Source organism: Cyclopterus lumpus, chromosome 3, assembly GCF_009769545.1.
Source record: "Cyclopterus lumpus isolate fCycLum1 chromosome 3, fCycLum1.pri, whole genome shotgun sequence".
Classification (NCBI taxonomy): Eukaryota; Metazoa; Chordata; class Actinopteri; order Perciformes; family Cyclopteridae; genus Cyclopterus; species Cyclopterus lumpus.
The window spans coordinates 26747033-26768280 of record NC_046968.1 but is presented as its reverse complement, the minus strand read 5'-3'; the positions used below and the strand labels follow the sequence as shown (position 1 = coordinate 26768280).

The following is a 21248-nucleotide window of genomic DNA, read 5'->3' as shown; positions in this document are numbered from 1 at the left end:
TTGCATCCTTAACTATCAGTGTGTGCTGCAGGGAACAGTTCACTTGGAAGCTTAGGAGATAGGAACTGTGAGGCATTGTTTGGAGCCTCTTTTGAGTATACGTCACTTTCCAGTTTGAATGGTCGCTTTTCTGAGCTGTTTTGTCTGAGATAGGAAACAAAATTAGGATTCTATAAACTTTTTGAGGCGACTGAATGGACCTCTTTGATGATTAGTGTGTTGCAAAAATAAATCGACACATTCATTTGGGATTAATGAATGAATTGGGAATGCGAAACGTTACAATGTGTCGCATCTCAAAGAGTCGTCAGCAAATATAACAATCACTCAGAAGTAGAACGGATGAAAAGGTTTATTAAAAATAGCAACATTTGTAGCCATTTACAATCTCAGTGCATTTAGGCAAAAACAATAAACACATTTGGAAAAATTAGCAATGGAAAAAAATGCATAGACGTTAAATTAAAGTCCATAAATAGAATAAATAACAGAACACAATTTGTATAATTTAACCCCCGGTTGATAAAATAGTAAAACTGGCAATAATTAAATAAAAATAAAATAACATAAAATAGAATCCTTTGGCCTTGGGTCCAAGTCCATAACATATAACAAGTCCATTTTCAGCAGCGTGTTCTTCACCGTAATGTTTTGCACGCAGCTGCTTCACTGGAACTCGAGTGGAAAGGAGTCAGGATGCTCCTGGTTTCTGTGGTCCTCCTCCTCTTTGAGAAAAAATCTGCCAAAGAAAAGATAAAAAGGGATTTAATTCACTTAATATATTCATCTCTTCTTTTGTTGTTGTTAATTGTATAACACACTCATTGTGGACATGGGGGGGGGGGGGGCTTTTTTGTTTCCTCACCTGTGATTCGTGCGTTGCTTCCGGACTTGGCTGCGGGTCTCGAGAGCGTCCTCTTCCTCCGCGCGGCCGTCGCTTCCGCGGGACACTGGCGCGTGTTGGACACGCTGGAGCGGTTCTCCTGGTCGGTGCACGCGCTGACGTCCTCGCGGCGGTCGCTCGGATCGGCGCGTGCTCGCGGCGCGCACTCCCGGTAGACGGCCGCGGCGGCGTCGGCGGGGACTTCGTCCCACTGGAAGCGGCCGGACAGCGGCGTCTCCGTCTGGAAGTTAAAGTTCCAGCGGCGGCTGTCCTGCTCCGCGAACTCCCGCAGCTTGAGCGTCAAGTCCCGGCGCAGCTGCTCGTGGTCCACGGGGCCGAACAGACTCCTGCACACCGACTCTCTGCGCCCGACGGCATCCATCCTTTTTAGTGGAGTTCTGGTTTGGTGGAGAGGAAAAGAAAGAAAGAAAGAAAGAAAGAAAGAAAAGTCTTTTGAGTGTAAGTGTTCATCCGTTGCGGTTCTCTGCTCGGCTCTGGACGTCGCGTCACTGCGGGGCCCCATTTAAAGGCTGCAGGGCGCACGGTGTCCTGTTTGTACACAAAGAGCCGAGGCTGCTGATTGGCTGCTGCGCTCTGATTCCACTGATCAAGGGGGAAAAGGGGGCGGAACCCATTCACCGTGTGATGAAGACCACCAAAAGTCCCCCCCCCCCCCCCCCCCGCCCCCCCCCCCCCTCATGTATAATAATGTTGTGATAAAGTCTTTTTCTGCCTATTCGAATGAACCCTATTTGTTGTGGCACAACAATCCTAAAGAAAGAAAAGACGAAAAAAGTCAAGAGTTGTAGTCACAACACTCTACTGTTTATGTACATTATGTGTGTTTTTGTTTGTTTTTTTTCTGAATGAAAAGGGGCCGAATATGCAGCAGTTTTTGGGTCTCCGGGGGAGCTGGGATTAGTGGCCACGACAGGCGCCTCTCCCAGTTTGCCAAAAGGAGGCAGAGAGTCGAGTACAAGGTCTACAATGAGTGAGTCAGAATGAGCTTTAAGCCGCATGTAGGTCAAGATTACAGTATAATTAAGTACTTGCTTTAATTGCTTTTGTTTTACCCATTGAAAGAAGAGAGTGTGTGTCGTTGTCCCTCCCCCCCCCCCCCACACACACACACAGATTAGAGTGCTCTTAATTCATGTGATTGCTTTGGAAAACGCAATCAATTAACTACTATATGCTAATGACATCATAATTATTACTTGATTAAACAGTTTTTTGTTGTTGTTTCTCTGAGGAAGGCTCTAGTTACACTAACTAATAGCGTGAATGCACACGACCCCGAAAAGCCACTGTGTTGCCTTTGCTGTAATGAAGGCAGAGTAAAGCGTATAAGCATACAGCTAGTTTAGAAAGTACATTCATTTGACACAACATTACATATTTTGTCTCCAAAGCTTGTCAAAGCTCATAGGAGGAATAACAGGTTCTGGATCTCTCCATTTTGGTTCTATTGTGGACTCGTGAGCGTGCCGAGAATATGTGAAATGAATTAAAGGCGGTCGAGTGACCAAAAATAAAACGCGTGAGCGTGTGGTCCTGATGAGAGCCATTTGCAGCGGCATGCAAAAAAAACGAACGGTGCGCGGCAGAGTCTGGAGGATCGGCACCGAAAAAAATGGGAGGAGAGAGCCCCCACCTTTGCCCAGGTAGAGTTCACCTGCGCAGAAAAAAAAACAAAAACAACCCTCAGCCAATTACAGGTGTCGGTTCGGCAGGAGGACGAGAGGAACGCTCATTCCAGCCATGCAGGAGAGACAAGGCACACCTCTGGTGAGTGTGGACGGCGTAGAAGCCGTCTTTTTTTTATTTTCTGTTGATCCACCATATGGCACCAATGAAAAGACTATTCATGGTTAAAGGTGTATTATTTGTACACACACGGGCTCAAATCCAGCCCCGCGTTGTACGTCGAGGGCGATGAAGCATTATGGGAAAAAATCACTCTGTGATGTGTGGGTTGTGTAATAGTTCACACTTCTTTCATATGTGGAGGATGTAATTACAGAGTTTGACTTTGAAGATGGAGCAGAATAATGTTATTTGCCATAACAAACTACAGAGATATGTATAACTATAGTATTACAAATTATTTTTGTCATATATTTCTCCTTGAAGCTATCATTATATGAGCAATATCTTATCTCTCTTTTTTCCGCTTATTAGAGCGAAAGCTATTTCTTTCTAGCCGTGATAATAATAATAATAACTTCAAAGTGCTGCAAAATGTTGACACTCAAAAAACAAATATTGATTGTGAAACGGAGTATTGTTTTCCCTCCCACTGACACGTTACATTTCGACACGGGTCCGAGGGGGGGGGGGTCTGCAAGAGAAAAGACGGGTTCCTCGTGCCACACTTCAAACCAGATGTCAAGTCTGTGTGTGTGTGTGGGTGTGTCTTTGATATTAGTGCATGCAGCCAAGTCCCTTCAGATTGTCAATTAAAGGGGCCATGGTTGATAATGTTTAAATATTTAGAACATTAAAGTGGAAAGAAACAAAAGATGTTGTGCTGAACGAACACTCGGTAGGTTAAAGAATGGGCAGTTCCACTGCAGTGCATGGAGGTCCTCTCTTTGATAGGTAGACATCACAAGGATGCAAATCCCCTCTTTGGTAATTACTTTCTTTTAAATATGAAAAACACATTTGCAATGACATTGCGGGACCGGAAACAGAGGTCCATACTTGTTTGTAGTGGTGCGGTGGTCCTCTGTTGGTAATGTAGGACAGTACGTGTGTGTGTGTGTGCGTGTGTGTGTGTGTGTGTGTGTGAGGGTTGTCCCTGTCCGTACCTTTGCATGCAAATCGTCCTGTTTGCATACCCGATAGTCTTTTCCCTCCCAGATCCAGGCCTGTAGTCAAATAAAGGCCTCCACAGCAAGCTGCTCACTTACATTAGAACAGATGGCTCAACACAAATTGACTCTCGGTGTGTGTGTGCGTGTGTGTGCGTGTGTGTGGGTGGGTTTGTGTGTGTGTTAAACGTCGCACCGCAATTCTATTAAGACACTGTTCATACCCAGAGAAGCTCTTTGTCAAAGAAATGTGCGCTTGTTCTGCATATATATATTTTTCCTTATTTTGGTTCTAATCATCTTTCACAAACAGCCCATGCAAATAAGTCTGGCTGACAAAAGTCTGTGTTCACTCAAACTGATTATCCTATCGATAAGGAACGAGGTTCCTTTCTGTGTCATTTATCTTCATGAATATAAGCGATCGGAGATTAAAAAACAGACTGTTGCGGTTTTTCGTTGCAAATCAATAACTTACGTACGAAATGTAGGCTATCGTGCAGGCCATAAAGTCAAAGAGCAGCTTCCAGAGTGCTCAATGAGACCTTTTTGCCTTGAGAGAATCCGGTTTCGAGAGCAGTGTCGTGGACCAGTTGGTCTCGGTTTTCAGTTGGAGCATCACGCAGGAAGCACTTTGCATGTGAAGCGAGGATGAAAAGTCAACTTTGCATTGACCACAAGTATTCCTTTTTCTTCCCCCACCCCCCTTAGTGAAAAAAGTGGCGAGCGAGTCGCTAATGGATTTAGAGCTAAATGGCCTTTTTGTTTGTTTGCAGGGGACGCTGCGGCCGCAGACGCGATGCCTGCGATGCGGCGACCCGCTGCAGTGGTCCGAGGAGCTCAGGTGTGTGGTTGTGTTAAAGTCAGAGACGAAAGCCAACGGGCCCGGTAGTGCGTTCGGAAGCTCTCGTCTGTAAATGGATTACGGTGCAGTCGAGTGTTTCGAGATAAAAAGGAATTTACCATCAGATTTGCGAGCAATCAGATTAGACTTGTGGTTATCAGCCCGTGAATGGAAGAGGTGCGACATACGGGAAGCACACACTAGAACCAGTATATATACTTTACTGTCTTTTGACGGCCCAAATTTATGTGCAAAGGAAGAACAACATGTATGTTCTCAGACAGAAAGGGGGGGGGGGTACTTATAAACAGAATTAATTAAGTTATTTACTGTATTTAGAATTCGCTGTATATGTTAACTGGAGATTTCATCGTTTTTTCTTGTGTTGGTTTCTTATTATTTTGTTAATGTTAATAGAAAAACCTTATAGACAAAGCTACGACTCGTCGCAGGCGATTAAATCGATTGAATCAGTGCTGTTGGCCAAGTATGCGTATCCACACCAGGAATGTTGCTCTCGACGTACATACACAGGAATAGACAATAAACAAACAAAAAAAACAACAAGGACAACAAAGTAGAGGTGCTAAATAAACAATTCAGAGCATTTCTGTTGACTCCACATGGCTCTCAACATGGCGTCGGCGCAGCTCGCAGCTAACGGCGCTAACATGCCCTAAAAGTCTCTTGCGGCTTCCTCCTCTGCTCGGGTCGACGTCGCTCCACTATATTGCTGCTGTATTGACGCTCTGCATAACGTGTGGAGAATCTTAGCACAGAGCTAATGATAATAGGACGGGTTATTCTTTTTATGTTAAGTTGCCGGACGTTACAGTGCAAATATACAGCGAGTGCGTGTTCCCCTCCCAGTGTCCCGCTGGGCTGCTCCTGCTGCTCCACGGTGGACGAGACGCTGGAGAACGTCGCCAGAGGCCTCGCCGGCAGAATGAAGAAGGAGAAGAGCGACTGGGCCTCCGGGAGAGTGGGCGACATCGACTTCGTCGGCTGTACGAAGACGAGAGGAAAGGTGAGACCTCCGCGAAAAACGGAAAGGTCCCATGGCGGCACCGCGAGTGTTTTTTGTTGTTGTTGCGGAAACAGATCTTTTCGATCTCGTCTTCCTTCATTTCCAGTTTGTGAGGGTGCGCAGCGACACCGACCCGGTGCTGATCTACCAGATGTTGACGGAGGAGTGGGGCCTCGCTCCGCCACACCTGGTGGTGGCGCTGGTGGGCGGGGATGAGCCCACTCAGATGAAGCCATGGCTCAGGGACACTCTGAGAAAGGGACTGGTGAAGGCTGCGCAGAGCACAGGTGACGCAGCCAGCGGTGGAGAATGTGGAAATCCTGTCATCTATTTGTGTGTTTTTTTAATTGCATTTCAGGACTAACACAGAATGCTTTACGACCATTTTATGACTTAATCTGCATAATCATCTCTTTATAAAACACACTCGACTCTCTGGTTTGCCATACGGTCGAGACTCGCTTCTACTTCCCATAGATGCTGCCACAAAGGGCACAAAGAAAAGACCAAACGCACACACACAAGTTCAACTGCTTCTGCGTTCTCTAGGGGCATGGATTCTGACTAACGGCCTCCGCTTCGGCATCACCAAGCACTTAGGCCAGGCGGTGAGGGATCACTCGTTGGCCAGCACCTCCACTAAAGTCCGCGTTGTGGCCATTGGCATCGCACCCTGGAACATGATCCACAACCGAGAGGCGCTCACCAGCAACTACCCCAAGGTCTCCGCCCATATGCAGACGATATACATATATATATATATATATATATATAGAGAGAGAGAGAGAGAGAGAGAGAGCTATAAGGAAAAAAGCAGTAAAAAATGTACACCTCGTGTGCTCGTGCTGTCCTCTTGCCTTTAGGTGGACGAGCCGGTAGTGTACAAGCCGGAGGACTTGCCCCACGGCTCGGTGTATTCCCTGGACAGCCACCACTCCCACTTTGTGCTGGTGGAGGAGGATCCCAGAAGGCCGGAAGCCACCAATGATATGAGGGTGAAGCTGCTCAAACACATCTCTCTCCAGCGCACCGGTTATGGAGGTAAAGCCCTTTTTTTGGGGGGGGGGGGGGAATCCTGAACGCCGACAGGCGGGAATTAAAAATGTTGACTGTTGACGTTCCTGCATTTACTTTGTACATAAATAAACAATGCAATGGTACAAATACACTCAAATATTAAAAGTAGGAGAAGTCGTTTTATTTGAATTATGGATGCATTAAGTATTGTTTCACTGTCGAGCTGTTGGTAGTACAAGGGGGGGGGGGGGGGGCTTCAGACACTGATAAATAAAGCCTGCTTCATATTTTATGGCCTTTTCTTTCATTCGGTGCTCGCTGTAAAATCATATGCCTCAGAACTGTAAAGCTCAGTAAATCTGCTCCCTGTTGCAATACGTCTGCAATTGAAATTCCGTGAGTTGGGTTTGGACTCTTTACTCCTCAAGGGGAGTAAATATAAGAGATGGAAAAACAAACGGTGTCCCAAAGAACGTCCAGACACGTAGGCGCTCTTTGTCTTTCAACCACAAATTTGATAACCGGTGCTGCTTTGCAAGATTTAGGCAGTACAGTCCAAGGGGGAGTTTTTTGTTGTTGATTATCCATCCATCCATCCATTTTTAGAATGTCGTTTATAAATGTTAAATTAATTGTGCCATGTGTGCTCTTGCGCTGGATTTCTTTCTTCTCTGCCTTTGCTTTCGTATAATTCGTCGTGAGTCAGTGGAGGAGCCTTGAAGGAGCATCAGGGATGCACATTTTACTGAAGTTTATGGACATATTTTTAGCCCAACTATGATGTTTTTCATAAACCCAAAGACGTGGCTGTGTGCGCTGAGCTACCCTGCGTGTTTTTCTGGGAAACCCTGTCCTAGCCCAATCTATGAGTCAGGACCCCTCAAGGGGGTCACAAGATAAATATGAGGAGCTGTGAGAAGCAACAACAAAAAAAAGTATTCTATTAATTATTCTGACCTTTCTCTCCTCAATGTTATTTAATTGTTCTCCTCTTTCTTCACCCTTCGAGGCCTCCAAAAAAAAAACGTAACAACTCGTAATTGGGGAGATATTTTTCCCTAGAAGTACTTCGGTCAGACAATTCTTGCTCTGCGATTGAGAGACGACGCCTAATGGCACCAACGGCGGTATTGAGCAATAATTTGAGACGCTCTCGAGATGCACGAGATATTGTTTCATGAATGTACTTCTACTTTGGTGCATTCAGGCGCCGGCAGTTTCGAGATCCCCGTTCTGTGTCTCCTGATCCACGGGGAGCCCAGGATCCTGAAGGTGAGTTTCATTTCGTTTAATGCCGCCAGTTAGCTACTCAAGACCTTTAAAGACGCGACCACAAAAGAGACCTTTTTTTTGAGCGCTGCAAATATGCACAATCACAACAGTGGCTCAGGCTGGAGAATTACAGGCTCCGGATCAGATTTCTTTTGGCGGTGCCACCTCCCGGAGTCGCGGGCCAAAGCCAGACTGCAGGAATCAATCCTGTTTTCGCAAAACTAATCTCTCTAGAGCTGCAAAAAAAAGCCCCGTCGATGGCCGCCGAATTTTGCATAAGCAGAGCCGCAACTTCGATACGACTCTTTGTTTGTGTTCAGTTGAGAAATTATGTTTAAAAAGAAAAGAAAATGACAATAAAAAACGGGGACGTTTGTGAGTCAGAACACTGTGTTCCTGTCTGCAGAGGATGCACAAAGGCATCGCCAACTCGACCCCGTGGCTGATCCTGGCCGGCTCGGGAGGCGTGGCCGACATGCTCGTCACGCTGATGAATAAAGGCTGCTGGGATGCGGACGGTGTTCACGAGCTGCTGCTGGACACCTTTCCGAATGCCCACCACGGCACCGACATCAGTAACTGGGTCAAGCTGGTGAGAGCGAAATACGCAGCAAATCACGTTCGCGTTGCCAGAAAAAAAAAAAAAATGGGGGCACACTGGGGGAGATTGTGAGGGGAAGCTGTTTGCAAGATTTGTTCATCCTTATCTTCAAATTGTGTTTGTGATGACCTAATTTAGGATGTTAGGATGGGTGTCGGGGGGGGGGGGGGGGCGGGGGATAATATTAAGGGATTCTTATTTTTTCAAGCTGACATAAGCAGTAAGGGGATTGTAATTCTGCATTAATAATAATAATAATAATAATAATGCATCAAACCTGCCAATCAGATCAAGCAGATACTCGATCACGGGCATCTCCTCACCGTTCACGACCCTGAGCAGGAGAGCTCCGAGCTGGACACGGTCATCCTCAAAGCTCTCGTCAAGGGTAAAGTACCTTCTGACAGATGTGGTGTCCAGAAAGGGGCAATTTCAGCTGAGAAAGAGAGAGAGAGGAGAGAGAGAGAGCTTTGACATTTTGAGCACTTCACATGTTGTGAACTTGTTGACATCTTGCATGTTTGTGTGTGTGTGTGTGTGTGTGTGTGTGTGTGTGTATCAGCTTGTAAGAGCCAAAGCCAGGAAGCCCAAGACTTCCTGGATGAGTTGAAGCTGGCTGTGGCCTGGAACCGGGTGGACATCGCCAAGAGTGACATCTTTAATGGAGACGTGGAGTGGAAGGTGAGGCGGACGGTTTTGAGACAGGGTTTTGTAGTTGAAGTTCGACTCATGTTCAGTGAGGAGGTTAAAACTGTAAAGTTTTAATCATAAATGATGTCAAAGTTTAGCATGTTTAACAAATAGAGCCGTAGTGAGGATAGATTTCGCAATGTCGGCAGTAACAACGCGGCCTAATGCTATAAAAAAAAGAGCAGACAGCTAGCAGCTAGCAACCTCAGATGGCAACCACCTGTCACTCAAAGAGGCCACGCCCCCTTGATTCTGTCTAATCCATGTCCCTAGGCCTTAGAGAACCCCCCTGTCTTGTCATGAACAGGGATATTAGCTTTAAAGACCCAAACCATTTTTTGTACCAACATGTTTTATTGTATCAACATGCAGTTCCTCAAATGACCTCAAATGAGCGTTGGCCTCATTTAGCAGCAACGTAGGTCGCCACTTGATTTAAGACTCACCCGTTAACCAATCGACAGGACATTTCACTGAAAACCACAAATTTCAACCGCGATGAGAAGCAAATCAGGAAATCATCAAATTCAGTAGGATTCATCTTCTGGGGACCATGAATGTCTGTACTGACTACCCACCCGACAGGTTTTTAGATAGCTCTGGTCTGACCCAAAGAGTGGACCGATCAACCGATTTGCAGCTGGCGTTGGTAAGAATCAATTTTGCATGAGTATGTATTCCTTTTTTAAAATCTTATATACTTACATTCCTTTTCAATCAATATGAAATGGACGTATCGACCCGGTGACTCATTAGATAGTACACAAATATGAGCAAGCAAGCCAGTGTCCATTACAGCAAAGGAGAAAATAGCCTCACAATTACAAGGGCCTTTTTTTTACAGGAAGGTGAGAACGCGGCCGCTTCACAAGTCGTTGTAAAAAAGACTCTCGATCTCTACAGGCATGCGACCTTGAAGAGGTCATGATGGACGCGCTCATCAACGACAAACCCGACTTTGTGCGCCTCTTTGTGGACAACGGCGTGAACCTGGGCGAGTTCCTGACCTACGGCCGCCTGCAGGAGCTCTACTGGTCCGTGTCGGAGAAGAGCCTCTTCCACAACCTGCTCCTCAAAAAGTACGAGGAGAAGCAGCTCATGCTCAGAGCCGGAAGGGCGCCCGGTCCACCCGGGCACCACCCGCCCGAGCAAGGGGACCGAAAACCCCGCTTCACCCTCATCGAGGTCGCCAAAGTGCTGAAGGACTTCCTCCACGACTCCTGCAAAGGCTTTTACCAGAAGATCCCCACAGTGAGTGATGCGCTCTGCCTCCAAAAGTTCCAGGAAATCATATGTAGTGCACTGAATAAGATATCCCCTTCCAACCCACCCAGCCAACTTAATTTCAAACCATTAAAGTCTTCCTGGAAAAAAAAAACAGTGAATCTTTAACGTTGTCTTCATCCTGCACTTTAAACAACAAAGCTGTTGTAATTTTAAGGTAATTCCGAGGGAGAATGTCATATGACTGTGTTGTTTTCCCGTCTTCTACCCCGTTAGTTAGTAAATTTATTTTGCGACAAGGGCCATCGATTTCACCATAATTGCGTAAACTAAGAGATGGATCGCCGCACATCGAACCCAGCCTTCACACCCGAGGAAATCTCGTCTAAATATACCCTCTGGGATTGCAGTGCATTACCCATCTCTGTATGTTGTTAGCACTGCGTCCTGCTGTTAAAAAGGAATTATAGCTCGGATCATGACTTAACATCCAATTGCTTCCTGGCAGAGGGTCTGTTGGCTCAACATGTTTCATGTAGTTTTTTAAATATAATACCTACATCTCCTGTAGACAGATCGACAGACTACCTTGCCACTGGCAATAATAACCATAGATTGCGCAATTGAGTAAATGACTCATGTAATAACCGCACACGCTCCTGTGAGCTCCGTGCAGCTCTTTGCTAATACATATTTAATAAAGTGTGTGTGTGCTCTCCAGGAGAAGCCGGCGAAGGGCCGACTGTTCCACACCCAGAAGAATCTGGCGGAGTTCGAGGAGCGCTGCGAACATCCTTGGAGGGACCTCTTCCTCTGGGCCGTCCTTCAGAACCGGCAGCAGATGGCCAACTACTTCTGGGCTATGGTCAGTCTCGTTCGGGCTTCTCTCTAATCTTAAAATCGATTAGAAAAAGCCCAAATGTGCCCGGCAAAGTCAAACGATGCCGTGCTAGTTGTGTGTTCCACATCCAGGGGTAGGGTGAACGAGAGTGATGTGGGCAGGTGCAGGTCAGTCCTGCCATATGAAAATGCCAACCACAGATAAAAGAGCCCTCTTAAAACGGCGTATTTATGAAGAACTCAGGTGACCTCGAAAGCTATCTTATCTCCAAGAACATTATTCAAATGAAGGTCATGCAGCTTCGCGAGGCGGCGAATTCACCGGGGTTGTGAGGTAGAGCGCTCGTATCCAAAGTCCCGACTAAGGCAATGCGAAATATATCCGCTGTGAGCGGTTTAAATGAAGACACCAATCAATGATAATTGTTCTTGGTTTTCAACGTCTTTTCGAGGGACCTTTCATTTCCTTATTGCCCTACCCCGAACTGAGCAAACCAATTATTGTAATCTCCCGAGCGGTCACCCTCATGTGCTCTTTTTCCTGCGTCTTATTTAAAACATTATCTGAAATTATGGTAATTGCATTGAGTGTGTGTACAACCCCCACTGAAAATCTTCTTTTTTTTTCTTTTCACCCCCACTCACACTCCGGTGTGGGATATCTGCATTCATGATTTAATTGTTTGAAGTATCTCTCGTGGTGAAAGACACGTAACAATGATCCTTGCAGGCTAGCTTATGCTTGCAAAATACCACCATTTCTAAATGAACCCAAGGGGAACATTTAGAGCGTGGTGTATGGGTCTATTGATCATATAAATAAAGAAGGTTGAGGTCCACAACGCTAAGTGTAGCTTCAAAATGGAGAGCCCTGTTTTAGTGTGTTGCCCTTCTTTTTATACGTGCCACGTTAGTCCTATAAAAGGTTTCTGTTCCAAGGTAGAGGGCCAATAACGGGGACGTATCGTGCTTATTTTCAGATTCATACTTGTATTTGTAAAAGCCCAGCCTGCTTTGATTGGTTTGTGAGAAAAATATGGTGCACCTTTGTAAAGGTAGTTCTCAAACTGTGGTTAGGCCAATTTAAATGAGCCGGTACGCGATCCAAGCAAACAACAAAGAAACTTGACTGGTTTGTCTTATTTCACAGTTTGTGGGTTATTAGAAACTCAAAGGACCAACATGTATGTGCACAAGCACTGAAAAAGGTAAGTTTAAAAAACTAACAAACTACACTACTATAATGCCATAACATACATTGTCAAGGTTTTCTTTTCTGAAAAAGAAAACCTTCATTATCCTCGTGCACCAACTTGGTGTTAACACACTATTTTAAAGAGTCTAAGAAGATAGATACAGCTAGCATATCTGGCAATTTAATATGAAGCTGGACCTAGGAGACGGTTAGCTTAGCTTAGCTTAGCGTCATCTTAGCATAAGGACTAGAAACATGGAGAAACCTGTGTTCAAAAGTTACAGCAATTACTACCTAACCGTCTCCTGTCTCCAGCTTCTTATTGACTGATATGAAAGCGGTATCTATCTTCTTATCGAACATGCTGTAAGAAAAACACACGTAACTTACACCGACCTAATTGAAGACATTCAATTGTGTAGGCTGCCGGGTCCGGTACTCCGAACCACTAAAAAGATTCAGTGCCGCTGTTGTTGTCACGAGTGTGTTCCCCCAAACGAATAGCGTGTCCCTCCTGTCATAGACTGAGAAGTGGACAAAGTCAATCGTGAAGTCACCCATCGGTTTGTGGACTGACGTTTTCAAGCCTCCAGTTTGGCGATATCGCCATCGACCATTTTTTTGTGCAACCAGTGAATGGAAAATTACAATATTTAGAATCCAGAGGAATGACAAGTCAATCACAGTAAGCCCCGCCCTAAAGTATACCCTGCTTTATGGTCTGTTTGACTCTAAATGGGACCATAATTTACTAAATCACGATCATGCTGTATTGAAGAAGACTTGAAACTAGAGATTGAGACCAAAAACTAATGTTTACAATGTTTACTGAGGGAATAAATCAAGAGAAGTAGTCATTTATATAGACTTCTATACAACCAGAGGAGTCGCCCCCTGGTGGTCAGGAGAGAGAATGCAGCTTTAACACATGAAGCATAGACTTCTATACAACCAGAGGAGTCGCCCCCTGGTGGTCAGGAGAGAGAATGCAGCTTTAACACATGAAGCGTAGACTTCTATACAACCAGAGGAGTCGCCCCCTGGTGGTCAGGAGAGAGAATGCAGCTTTAACACATGAAGCGTAGACTTCTATACAACCAGAGGAGTCGCCCCCTGGTGGTCAGGAGAGAGAATGCAGCTTTAACACATGAAGCGTAGACTTCTATACAACCAGAGGAGTCGCCCCCTGGTGGTCAGGAGAGAGAATGCAGCTTTAACACATGAAGCGTAGACTTCTATACAACCAGAGGAGTCGCCCCCTGGGGGTCAGGAGAGAGAATGCAGCTTTAACACATGAAGCATAGACTTCTATACAACCAGAGGAGTCGCCCAATGGTGGTCAGGAGAGAGAATGCAGCTTTAACACATGAAGCGTAGACTTCTATACAACCAGAGGAGTCGCCCCCTGGTGGCCAGGAGAGAGAATGCAGCTTTAACACATGAAGCGTAGACTTCTATACAACCAGAGGAGTCGCCCCCTGGTGGTCAGGAGAGAGAATGACATTTTTGATCTGACGTTGTGGAAACACTAATTCTCCACTCAGGTAAACTTTACTCCACTATATCTCTACATATATATGTGTAGTTGTTTTCATTGCTATATTAATGTTGAATGTCGTATAGAGAACTTTCGACCCTGCGAGACATTTGTGCCGCAGTGGTCTCGGAGTAATCTAAAAGATGTGTTCCCGACTGGGAGATGCCCCCCTCAAGTCAGAACAACAATTCTGAAACAGCTAACCTGCTCGGAGCAATAAAATACAACACGTCTTATTTGTTTTCTTCCTCCATATTACAAACACACTGATTTCCCGAAGAATGACTTCCCAACTCTGGAAATGGGACCAACCCGAGGAAGCACGTGAATGCACCATTGTCTGCACTCTAGTCGTGTCTCGTAAAAAAAATGCTTCTAAATTCTTCCAGCGTCACAGACCCGCAGGCTTTTTTTAATCCTTGCTGGAGGGAACCGACGCTGCATTCCCCCCCCCAAAAAAAAGATTTTTTTTTTGCTGGCAAACGTCAACTTCTGCTGCAGCTGACAGTCTGATGTCGAGTGCTGCGGGTTTCTTTTGGCAGCCAGTCGTTCCTTGCAAACAACAAAAAAATCTCCCGAGTAAAAAAATGACAGACAAAACAAGTCGTGACGTTTCCAGATGAGTTTGTTTTTAAAAGGTGTTTTTTGGCACTTACACCAATTTGCTATTTTTCTACATCACACATGCGTTAAAAGATTGAACGTGAACAATAAGAAGGACGGTAAAAAAAAAAAAAATCTTAAGGACCTGTTTGCTTTGATAAATGGTGAGCAGAAGAGTAAAGTATGCATGAATCATCGGAACTGGGGAGGAAAACACTGGCAAGTCCGTTTTTTAACGCTTGAGAGTAGTTTTTCACTTCTTCTCCAAGGTGAGACGAGTCCACGACCAAAAATGCATCCCAGAATGTTCTCTACTGCCGTTAAAGCTTTTTGCTCACGTCGAGAGAAAAAAAATGAATGAAAAAGAGGTCTATATAATTTAAAATAGGATCACTTGAGCAAGACAGGAGCACAAATGGTGAATTATACACAATATGCATGTGTGCGCGCTCCATTTTTCCCATCTTTTCTCCATTTAAAAATCCCATCAGGGCCCCGAGGCGGTTGCGGCAGCGCTGGCAGGTTGTAAGATTCTGAAAGAGATGGCGCGACTGGAATCCGAGGCCGAGTCCGCGCGCAGCATGAAGGAGGCGAAGTACGAGCAGTTCGCCCTCGGTGAGTACATAAACCATTTCGTGACAGGAAAGAAAGCACCCCCTCAAAAAAAAAAAAACTAAAAGAAGGATGAAGTGCAAACTCGCTGCACCTCGAAACGACATGAATCTGCAAACTCTCTCTCGGTTGACCACCTGTTTGCGCGGCAGATGTCTTCGGCGAGTGCTACACCAACAGCGAGGACAGGGCGTACGCTTTGTTGGTGAGGAGGACGCACTGCTGGAGCAAATCCACGGTCCTCAACTTGGCCACCGAGGCCGACGCCAAAGCCTTCTTCGCCCACGATGGAGTTCAGGTAAACCAGGACACACACACACACACACACGGTGAACCGAATCCCCTCTTAAAGGGGACACGCCGTGCTCCTTCTCAGGTTCACACCTGGATTTTTTAAAAAGGTTTCTTCTACATGCCTCTATAAGACAAATAGGTGTGCACCCACAGTTTGTGTGTTGGAAGGGCACCCTAGATACCCACATGTATGTATGCATGGAGGGATCATGACATGTCCCCTTTTAACTTTCACCCCAAGTATTTCGCATTTGAATATGTAGTTCATTTTTGACGGTTCATAGAGGAAAAAATGATCATTCTTCATCCGATAACGAGCTGGGACGGTTTTGATGATGGGTTTAGTCACGAGAATGAAAGGTAGAAATACTCACAGGCAGCTGACGCCCTCTTGTGGTGAATTGCATCCAGATGTTAAGTTAAGACGTATATATATATATATATATATATATATATATATATATATATATATATATATATATATATATATAGTGTTTCTTTCACCCCAGCTGTGTAACCCTGTCCCGGCAGGCCCTGCTCACGAAGATCTGGTGGGGGGCGATGACGACGGACACGTCCATCTCCAAGCTCGTGGTGTCTTTCTTCTGCCCGCCGCTCATCTGGACCAACCTCATCAAGTTCAGGTGGTCCATTTTGAGGGATTCTCTCTCTCTCTCTCTCTCTCTCTCTCTCTCTCCCTCTCTCTCCATCTCTCCATCTCTCCATCTCTCCATCTCGTGTGTGTTTTGGTTTTTCCCAGCGATGAGGAACTCGACAACCGCAACAGCCGCGAGCAGTTTGTGGAGCTGGACAGTCTGGACACGGAAAAGGCGTTACTGTTGACTGACGACGATGACCCTTTGTGAGCTTGAACTTGAATAATATTCACGTGAATTCACATGAATAATCAGAACAAAAAGGGTCTTTGTGAATCGTTATGTTTAGACGTTCATCTGTTCTCATCAGTAAAGCCGCCACACACTTTATTGTCCCCAAGTGGAAGCCAACTTTGACCCACCACGACTTGAGCAAAAACATGATGAAACCCGTAAAACAGTATAATATAAAATGTGTAAAAACTACACACGTCGCATCCAGACTGCATGAACAAACCTAATCATCAATGATTAAAACAACAACAACAACAACAACAACAACAACTCGTCCTCTCTCTGTCCGTTCTCCAAAAGGGACTCGTCGCCCGGCGGTCCGGAGGCCCAGAGCTGCGCCTCGGTCTGGTGGCGTTTCCTCCTCCGCCGCTGGCGCCGCTTCTGGAGCGCCGCCGTCACCGTGTTCCTCGGTAACGTCATCATGTACTTCGCCTTCCTCTTCCTCTTCACCTACGTGCTGCTGCTGGACTTCCGCCCGCCGCCGCCGCTCGGCCCCGGGCCCCAGGAGATCATGCTCTACTTCTGGGTCTTCACGCTGGTGCTGGAGGAACTGCGACAGGTGAGCGACCGCACGGGCGCCGTTTCATGACCACGTTTGTCGAGTTCTCAGATCGTTAATTTTAAGACGTGTTTGCGCGACAGAGTTCGGGCCTAAACAGTCAGATGAATCGCTACAATGAGCTCATTCTCCCCCGAGGCCTTCGAGCCTTTCGCGCCTTTCCTTTGATTTTCCGCCCTGAAAAAAAAGGTCACACTTCATCATCAGCAAGTAAAGAGCGAAGGAGAAAAGTAGATGAAGGTTTGCGCCCCCTTGTGGTGTTTTGTTGCATTACAACCTGGAATGTAAATGATTCTGATTGTATGCATTGTGTTTACACTAAAGAGTCAAACTAAAAAAATGGTACGTGCATATTCATGCACTCTCTTTGCTGTGAATCCCTAAATTCTACCAATTACCTTTTAGAAGTCACATCATTAGTTAAATAAAGTCTGTCTATATTCACACACACCTGTTCCTAAAATATCAGGAGCGCTCTAAACAGGCCAGCGTGAAGTTATGAAGCCATTGCTTGGATAGGGAAATAATAAAATATGAACTCGGATGAACTCCAGTTCTGGTTATTTCTTTTCTTTTTTTTACAACCCACACTTGATCTGGACTTTGTCCCGTGTGTGTGTGTGTGTGTGTGTGTGTGTGTGTGTGTGTGTGTGCGCGTGTGTGTGTGCGCGTGTGTGTGTGCGCGTGTGTGTGTGTGTGTGTATACTGAGACCACTCATGTCACACTCATAAATGGCACACAGGTGGAGTTAATTTAGCTAATTGAGTGACTCCTTGATTAATAATTGGTAGCATCAGATCTCTTTATTGTTTAGAATATTCTAAAACAAGCGTGTTTCTTATTCGTGTCCCTCTGTGAAGCTCTATAAATTGATATTCCAAGTCCAGGTTGTGATGCAAGGAAAAACTTATATATATATATATATTTTATATATATATATATTTTAATTATATATATTTTATATATATATATAATATTTATATATATATATATTACATATATATATATATTATATAGTTATATATATATATTACATGTATATTACATATATATATATATATATTAAATTATATATATTTTATATATATATAATATTTATATATATATATATACTTTGATTATCTGGTCATCATGGGGGGTTCTGTTGCAGTCAGGTGCTTTCAAAGCAGGACCACGTACCTGCAAAACTCCCTTTTTGAGACCGCGTACCTGTAAAATATGACCGTTTGTTTTTTAATCAAATCCTCTACCAGAACAATTGGGCTCTGAATATATTTACATAAGAAGTGGAGAAATGCACTAACCTAGATTTAGACACAATCTTTTGTTGAGTTATGATATTTTCAGTCCCGTAGCACGAAATATTAAACAAGCATCCCAATATATAAGTATCAAGGATATGTTCTTTTTCTTTTTGGTAATTTTCTACCAAATGACCTCTGGCTACAAAAGCACATAACGTTGGATGTGGAGATGAAAGCCTTTTCATACCAAGTGTGATGTTGCTGAAAAATAACTCTTAGTTTTCTAATGAAATACCTTCTTTCTATTTTTTATTTACACATATTTCTGACGCAGAGCTTCTTCACGGACGAAGAGATGAGCATCTTGAAGAAGTTCAAACTCTACGTGGAGGACAACTGGAACAAGTGCGACATGGTCGCCATCTCGCTCTTCGTCGTGGGGGTTTCGTGCAGGTGACCGGAAAAACGGCGACGCCCAACGGGGAGGGGGGGGGGGGGGGGTGGGGGGGGGGGGTACCTGGCGTTTATATCGACATTTTTTTTTTCTTTTTCCATCTCCGCAGGATGGTTGGCGACACGTACGAGGCGGGGAGGACGGTGCTGGCGATCGACTTCATGGTGTTCACCCTGCGCCTCATCCACATCTTCGCCATCCATAAGCAGCTGGGCCCCAAGATCATCATCGTGGAAAGAATGGTGAGCCAAAGAAAGATGCCATTAGGACATTTTTACAGATAAAAAAAAAAAATGTTTTTCTCCTTTCCAGATGAAGGACGTTTTCTTCTTCCTCTTCTTCCTGAGCGTGTGGATGATCGCGTACGGCGTCGCCACCCAGGCTCTCCTCCACCCCAACGACCCGAGGATCGACTGGGTGTTTCGCCGGGCCCTGTACCGCCCCTACCTGCACATCTTCGGCCAGATCCCCCTGGAGGAAATAGACGGTATTACATTCCTGCAAACTAATAATAATTTAGGCAATCGGAAGGGGGAAGGGGCTGTCACCTAATTTTTTTCTTCTTCATTTAACACCCGGATGCGCAGCCGCTCGCATGCCCGAAGTCAACTGCACCAACGACTCGGAGGAGATCATCATGGGCCTGCGTCCGCCGTGTCCCAACATCTACGCCAACTGGCTGGTCATCCTGCTGCTGGTCATCTTCCTCCTCGTCACCAACGTCCTGCTGCTGAACCTGCTCATCGCCATGTTCAGCTACACCTTCCAGGTCGTGCAGGGCAACGCCGACATCTTCTGGAAGTTCCAGAGGTACAACCTGATCGTGGAGTACCACAGCCGCCCGGCGCTGGCCCCGCCCTTCATCATCATCAGCCACCTCTCTCAGCTCCTCCTCAGCATGGTCAAGCAGACCGAAGCCAAAAAGGAGCATCTTGGTACGACGGTCGTAGACGCACTAGCATCGGGAAGCCAGGAAGCATCCTTCACTGTGTGTGTGTGCGCGTGTGTGTGTGTGTGTGTGTGTGTGTGTGTTTCCCAGAGAGGGAGCTGCCGGCGGGGCTGGACCAGAGGATGATAACCTGGGAGACGGTGCAGAAGGAGAACTACTTGGCCAAACTGGAGCGCCAGCATTGGGAGAGCAGTGAGGAGAGACTGAAGAGCACCTCCTCCAAGTAATTGTTGACGTTTCGCAAATTTGTCAAAGAAACACACACGATGAAAGGTTAAAAGTCCGAAGACAAAAACATGGACAACTCCCAGACAGGACAACGCAGTGGTAGTGACCTGTCAATCACCTTGTAGCCCGCCCCTAAAGCATAGCCTGCTTTATGGTATTTTTTACTCTAAATAATTTTTTTACTAAATCAACATCACGCTGTAAGAAGACTTGAAACTAGAGATTGAGACCATAAACTCATGTTTACAATGTTTACTGAGGGAATAAATCAAGAGAAGTAGAGTCATTTATATAAACTTCTATACAACCAGAGGAGTCGCCCCCTGTTGGTCAGGAGAGAGAACACAGCTTTAACACATGAAGCATAGACTTCTATACAACCAGAGGAGTCGCCCCCTGGTGGTCAGCAGAGAGAATGCAGCTTTAACACATGAAGCATAGACTTCTATACAACCAGAGTCGCCGCCCCCTGGTGGTCAGGAGAGAATGCAGCTTTAACACATGAAGCATAGACTTCTATACAACCAGAGGAGTCGCCCCCTGGTGGTCAGGAGAGAGAATGCAGCTTTAACACATGAAGCATAGACTTCTATACAACCAGAGGAGTCGCCCCCTGGTGGTCAGGAGAGATAATGCAGCTTTAACACATGAAGCATAGACTTCTATAAAACCAGAGGAGTCGCCCCCTGGTGGTCAGGAGAGATAATGCAGCTTTAACACATGAAGCATAGACTTCTATACAACCAGAGGAGTCGCCCCCTGGTGGTTAGGAGAGAGAATGCATGTATAAGGCGCTTCAGCATTGGCCCCCAGACAACGCTTTGGATGAGATAACGTTTATTATTTGTTTGGCGAGTTCAGACGGCCTCGTCTGCGTTCAGGATTAAGCGATACAAGTTATATTTAAAGAACATGATAAATTGTTATAACATTTAAAAAAGATGATCGCAGCATTGAATATGTTTCCCCTCTGTCACCAAAGGGTTCAGAGCCTGCTGAGGAACGTCGGTGGGTTCAAGGACCAAGAGAAACGACTGACGTCCATAGAGGCTCAGGTAAACCATAATAATAATAATAATAATAATAATAATAATAATAATAATAATGGAGACGCCGTTTCCCCCGACACCGTCTCGTAAGCGTCACCTTCTGCCCGCCGTCTAGGTCCGGTACTGCGGGGAGGTGTTGTCCTGGATGGCCGAGTGCTTCGCTCAAAGCACACTCAAGTGTGGGAAAGAAGCTCCGAGAGCTCCAGGTAAGAGTCGTAATAATTGATAATCAAACAAAAATGTACTGCTACTATGTATATTTTTTGGGGGCTGAATTAAATATCCACGCGACGTTTCAGTGTCTCTAAGCAGCGCCAAGCCTGCAAGTCAACCAGAAGAGGATGAAGCCCGGCCGGGTCACTCGGGATATGGAGCCAACAATAGATTTCCATACATCGATGAATAAAAGTGATAACGCA

The 21248-nt window shown here is 45.5% G+C and overlaps 2 protein-coding genes across 2 annotated transcripts; one reads left to right on the top strand and one right to left on the bottom strand.

Annotated features, from left to right (window-relative positions):
• Positions 1 to 483: 483 nt before the first annotated feature.
• Positions 484 to 1265, bottom strand: cdkn1ca (cyclin-dependent kinase inhibitor 1Ca). The gene is made up of 2 exons (XM_034529635.1): positions 866 to 1265; positions 484 to 739 (listed from the first exon to the last, which is right to left on the bottom strand). Exons 1-2 carry the CDS (start codon positions 1263 to 1265, stop codon positions 639 to 641), a joined length of 501 nt encoding a protein of 166 aa, XP_034385526.1. The 3' UTR covers positions 484 to 638.
• Positions 1266 to 2644: 1379 nt separating this feature from the next.
• On the top strand, positions 2645 to 21235 carry trpm5 (transient receptor potential cation channel, subfamily M, member 5). The gene is made up of 25 exons (XM_034562166.1): positions 2645 to 2671; positions 4476 to 4543; positions 5414 to 5570; positions 5677 to 5857; positions 6120 to 6292; positions 6434 to 6611; positions 7795 to 7859; positions 8266 to 8451; positions 8749 to 8848; positions 9023 to 9141; positions 10054 to 10401; positions 11096 to 11239; positions 15041 to 15164; positions 15314 to 15459; positions 15987 to 16099; positions 16216 to 16317; positions 16646 to 16904; positions 18484 to 18602; positions 18713 to 18845; positions 18916 to 19090; positions 19191 to 19538; positions 19643 to 19775; positions 20763 to 20835; positions 20945 to 21035; positions 21129 to 21235. The coding sequence occupies exons 1-25, from the start codon at positions 2645 to 2647 to the stop codon at positions 21233 to 21235; spliced, it is 3669 nt and encodes a 1222-aa protein (XP_034418057.1).
• The last annotated feature ends 13 nt before the right edge of the window (positions 21236 to 21248 follow it).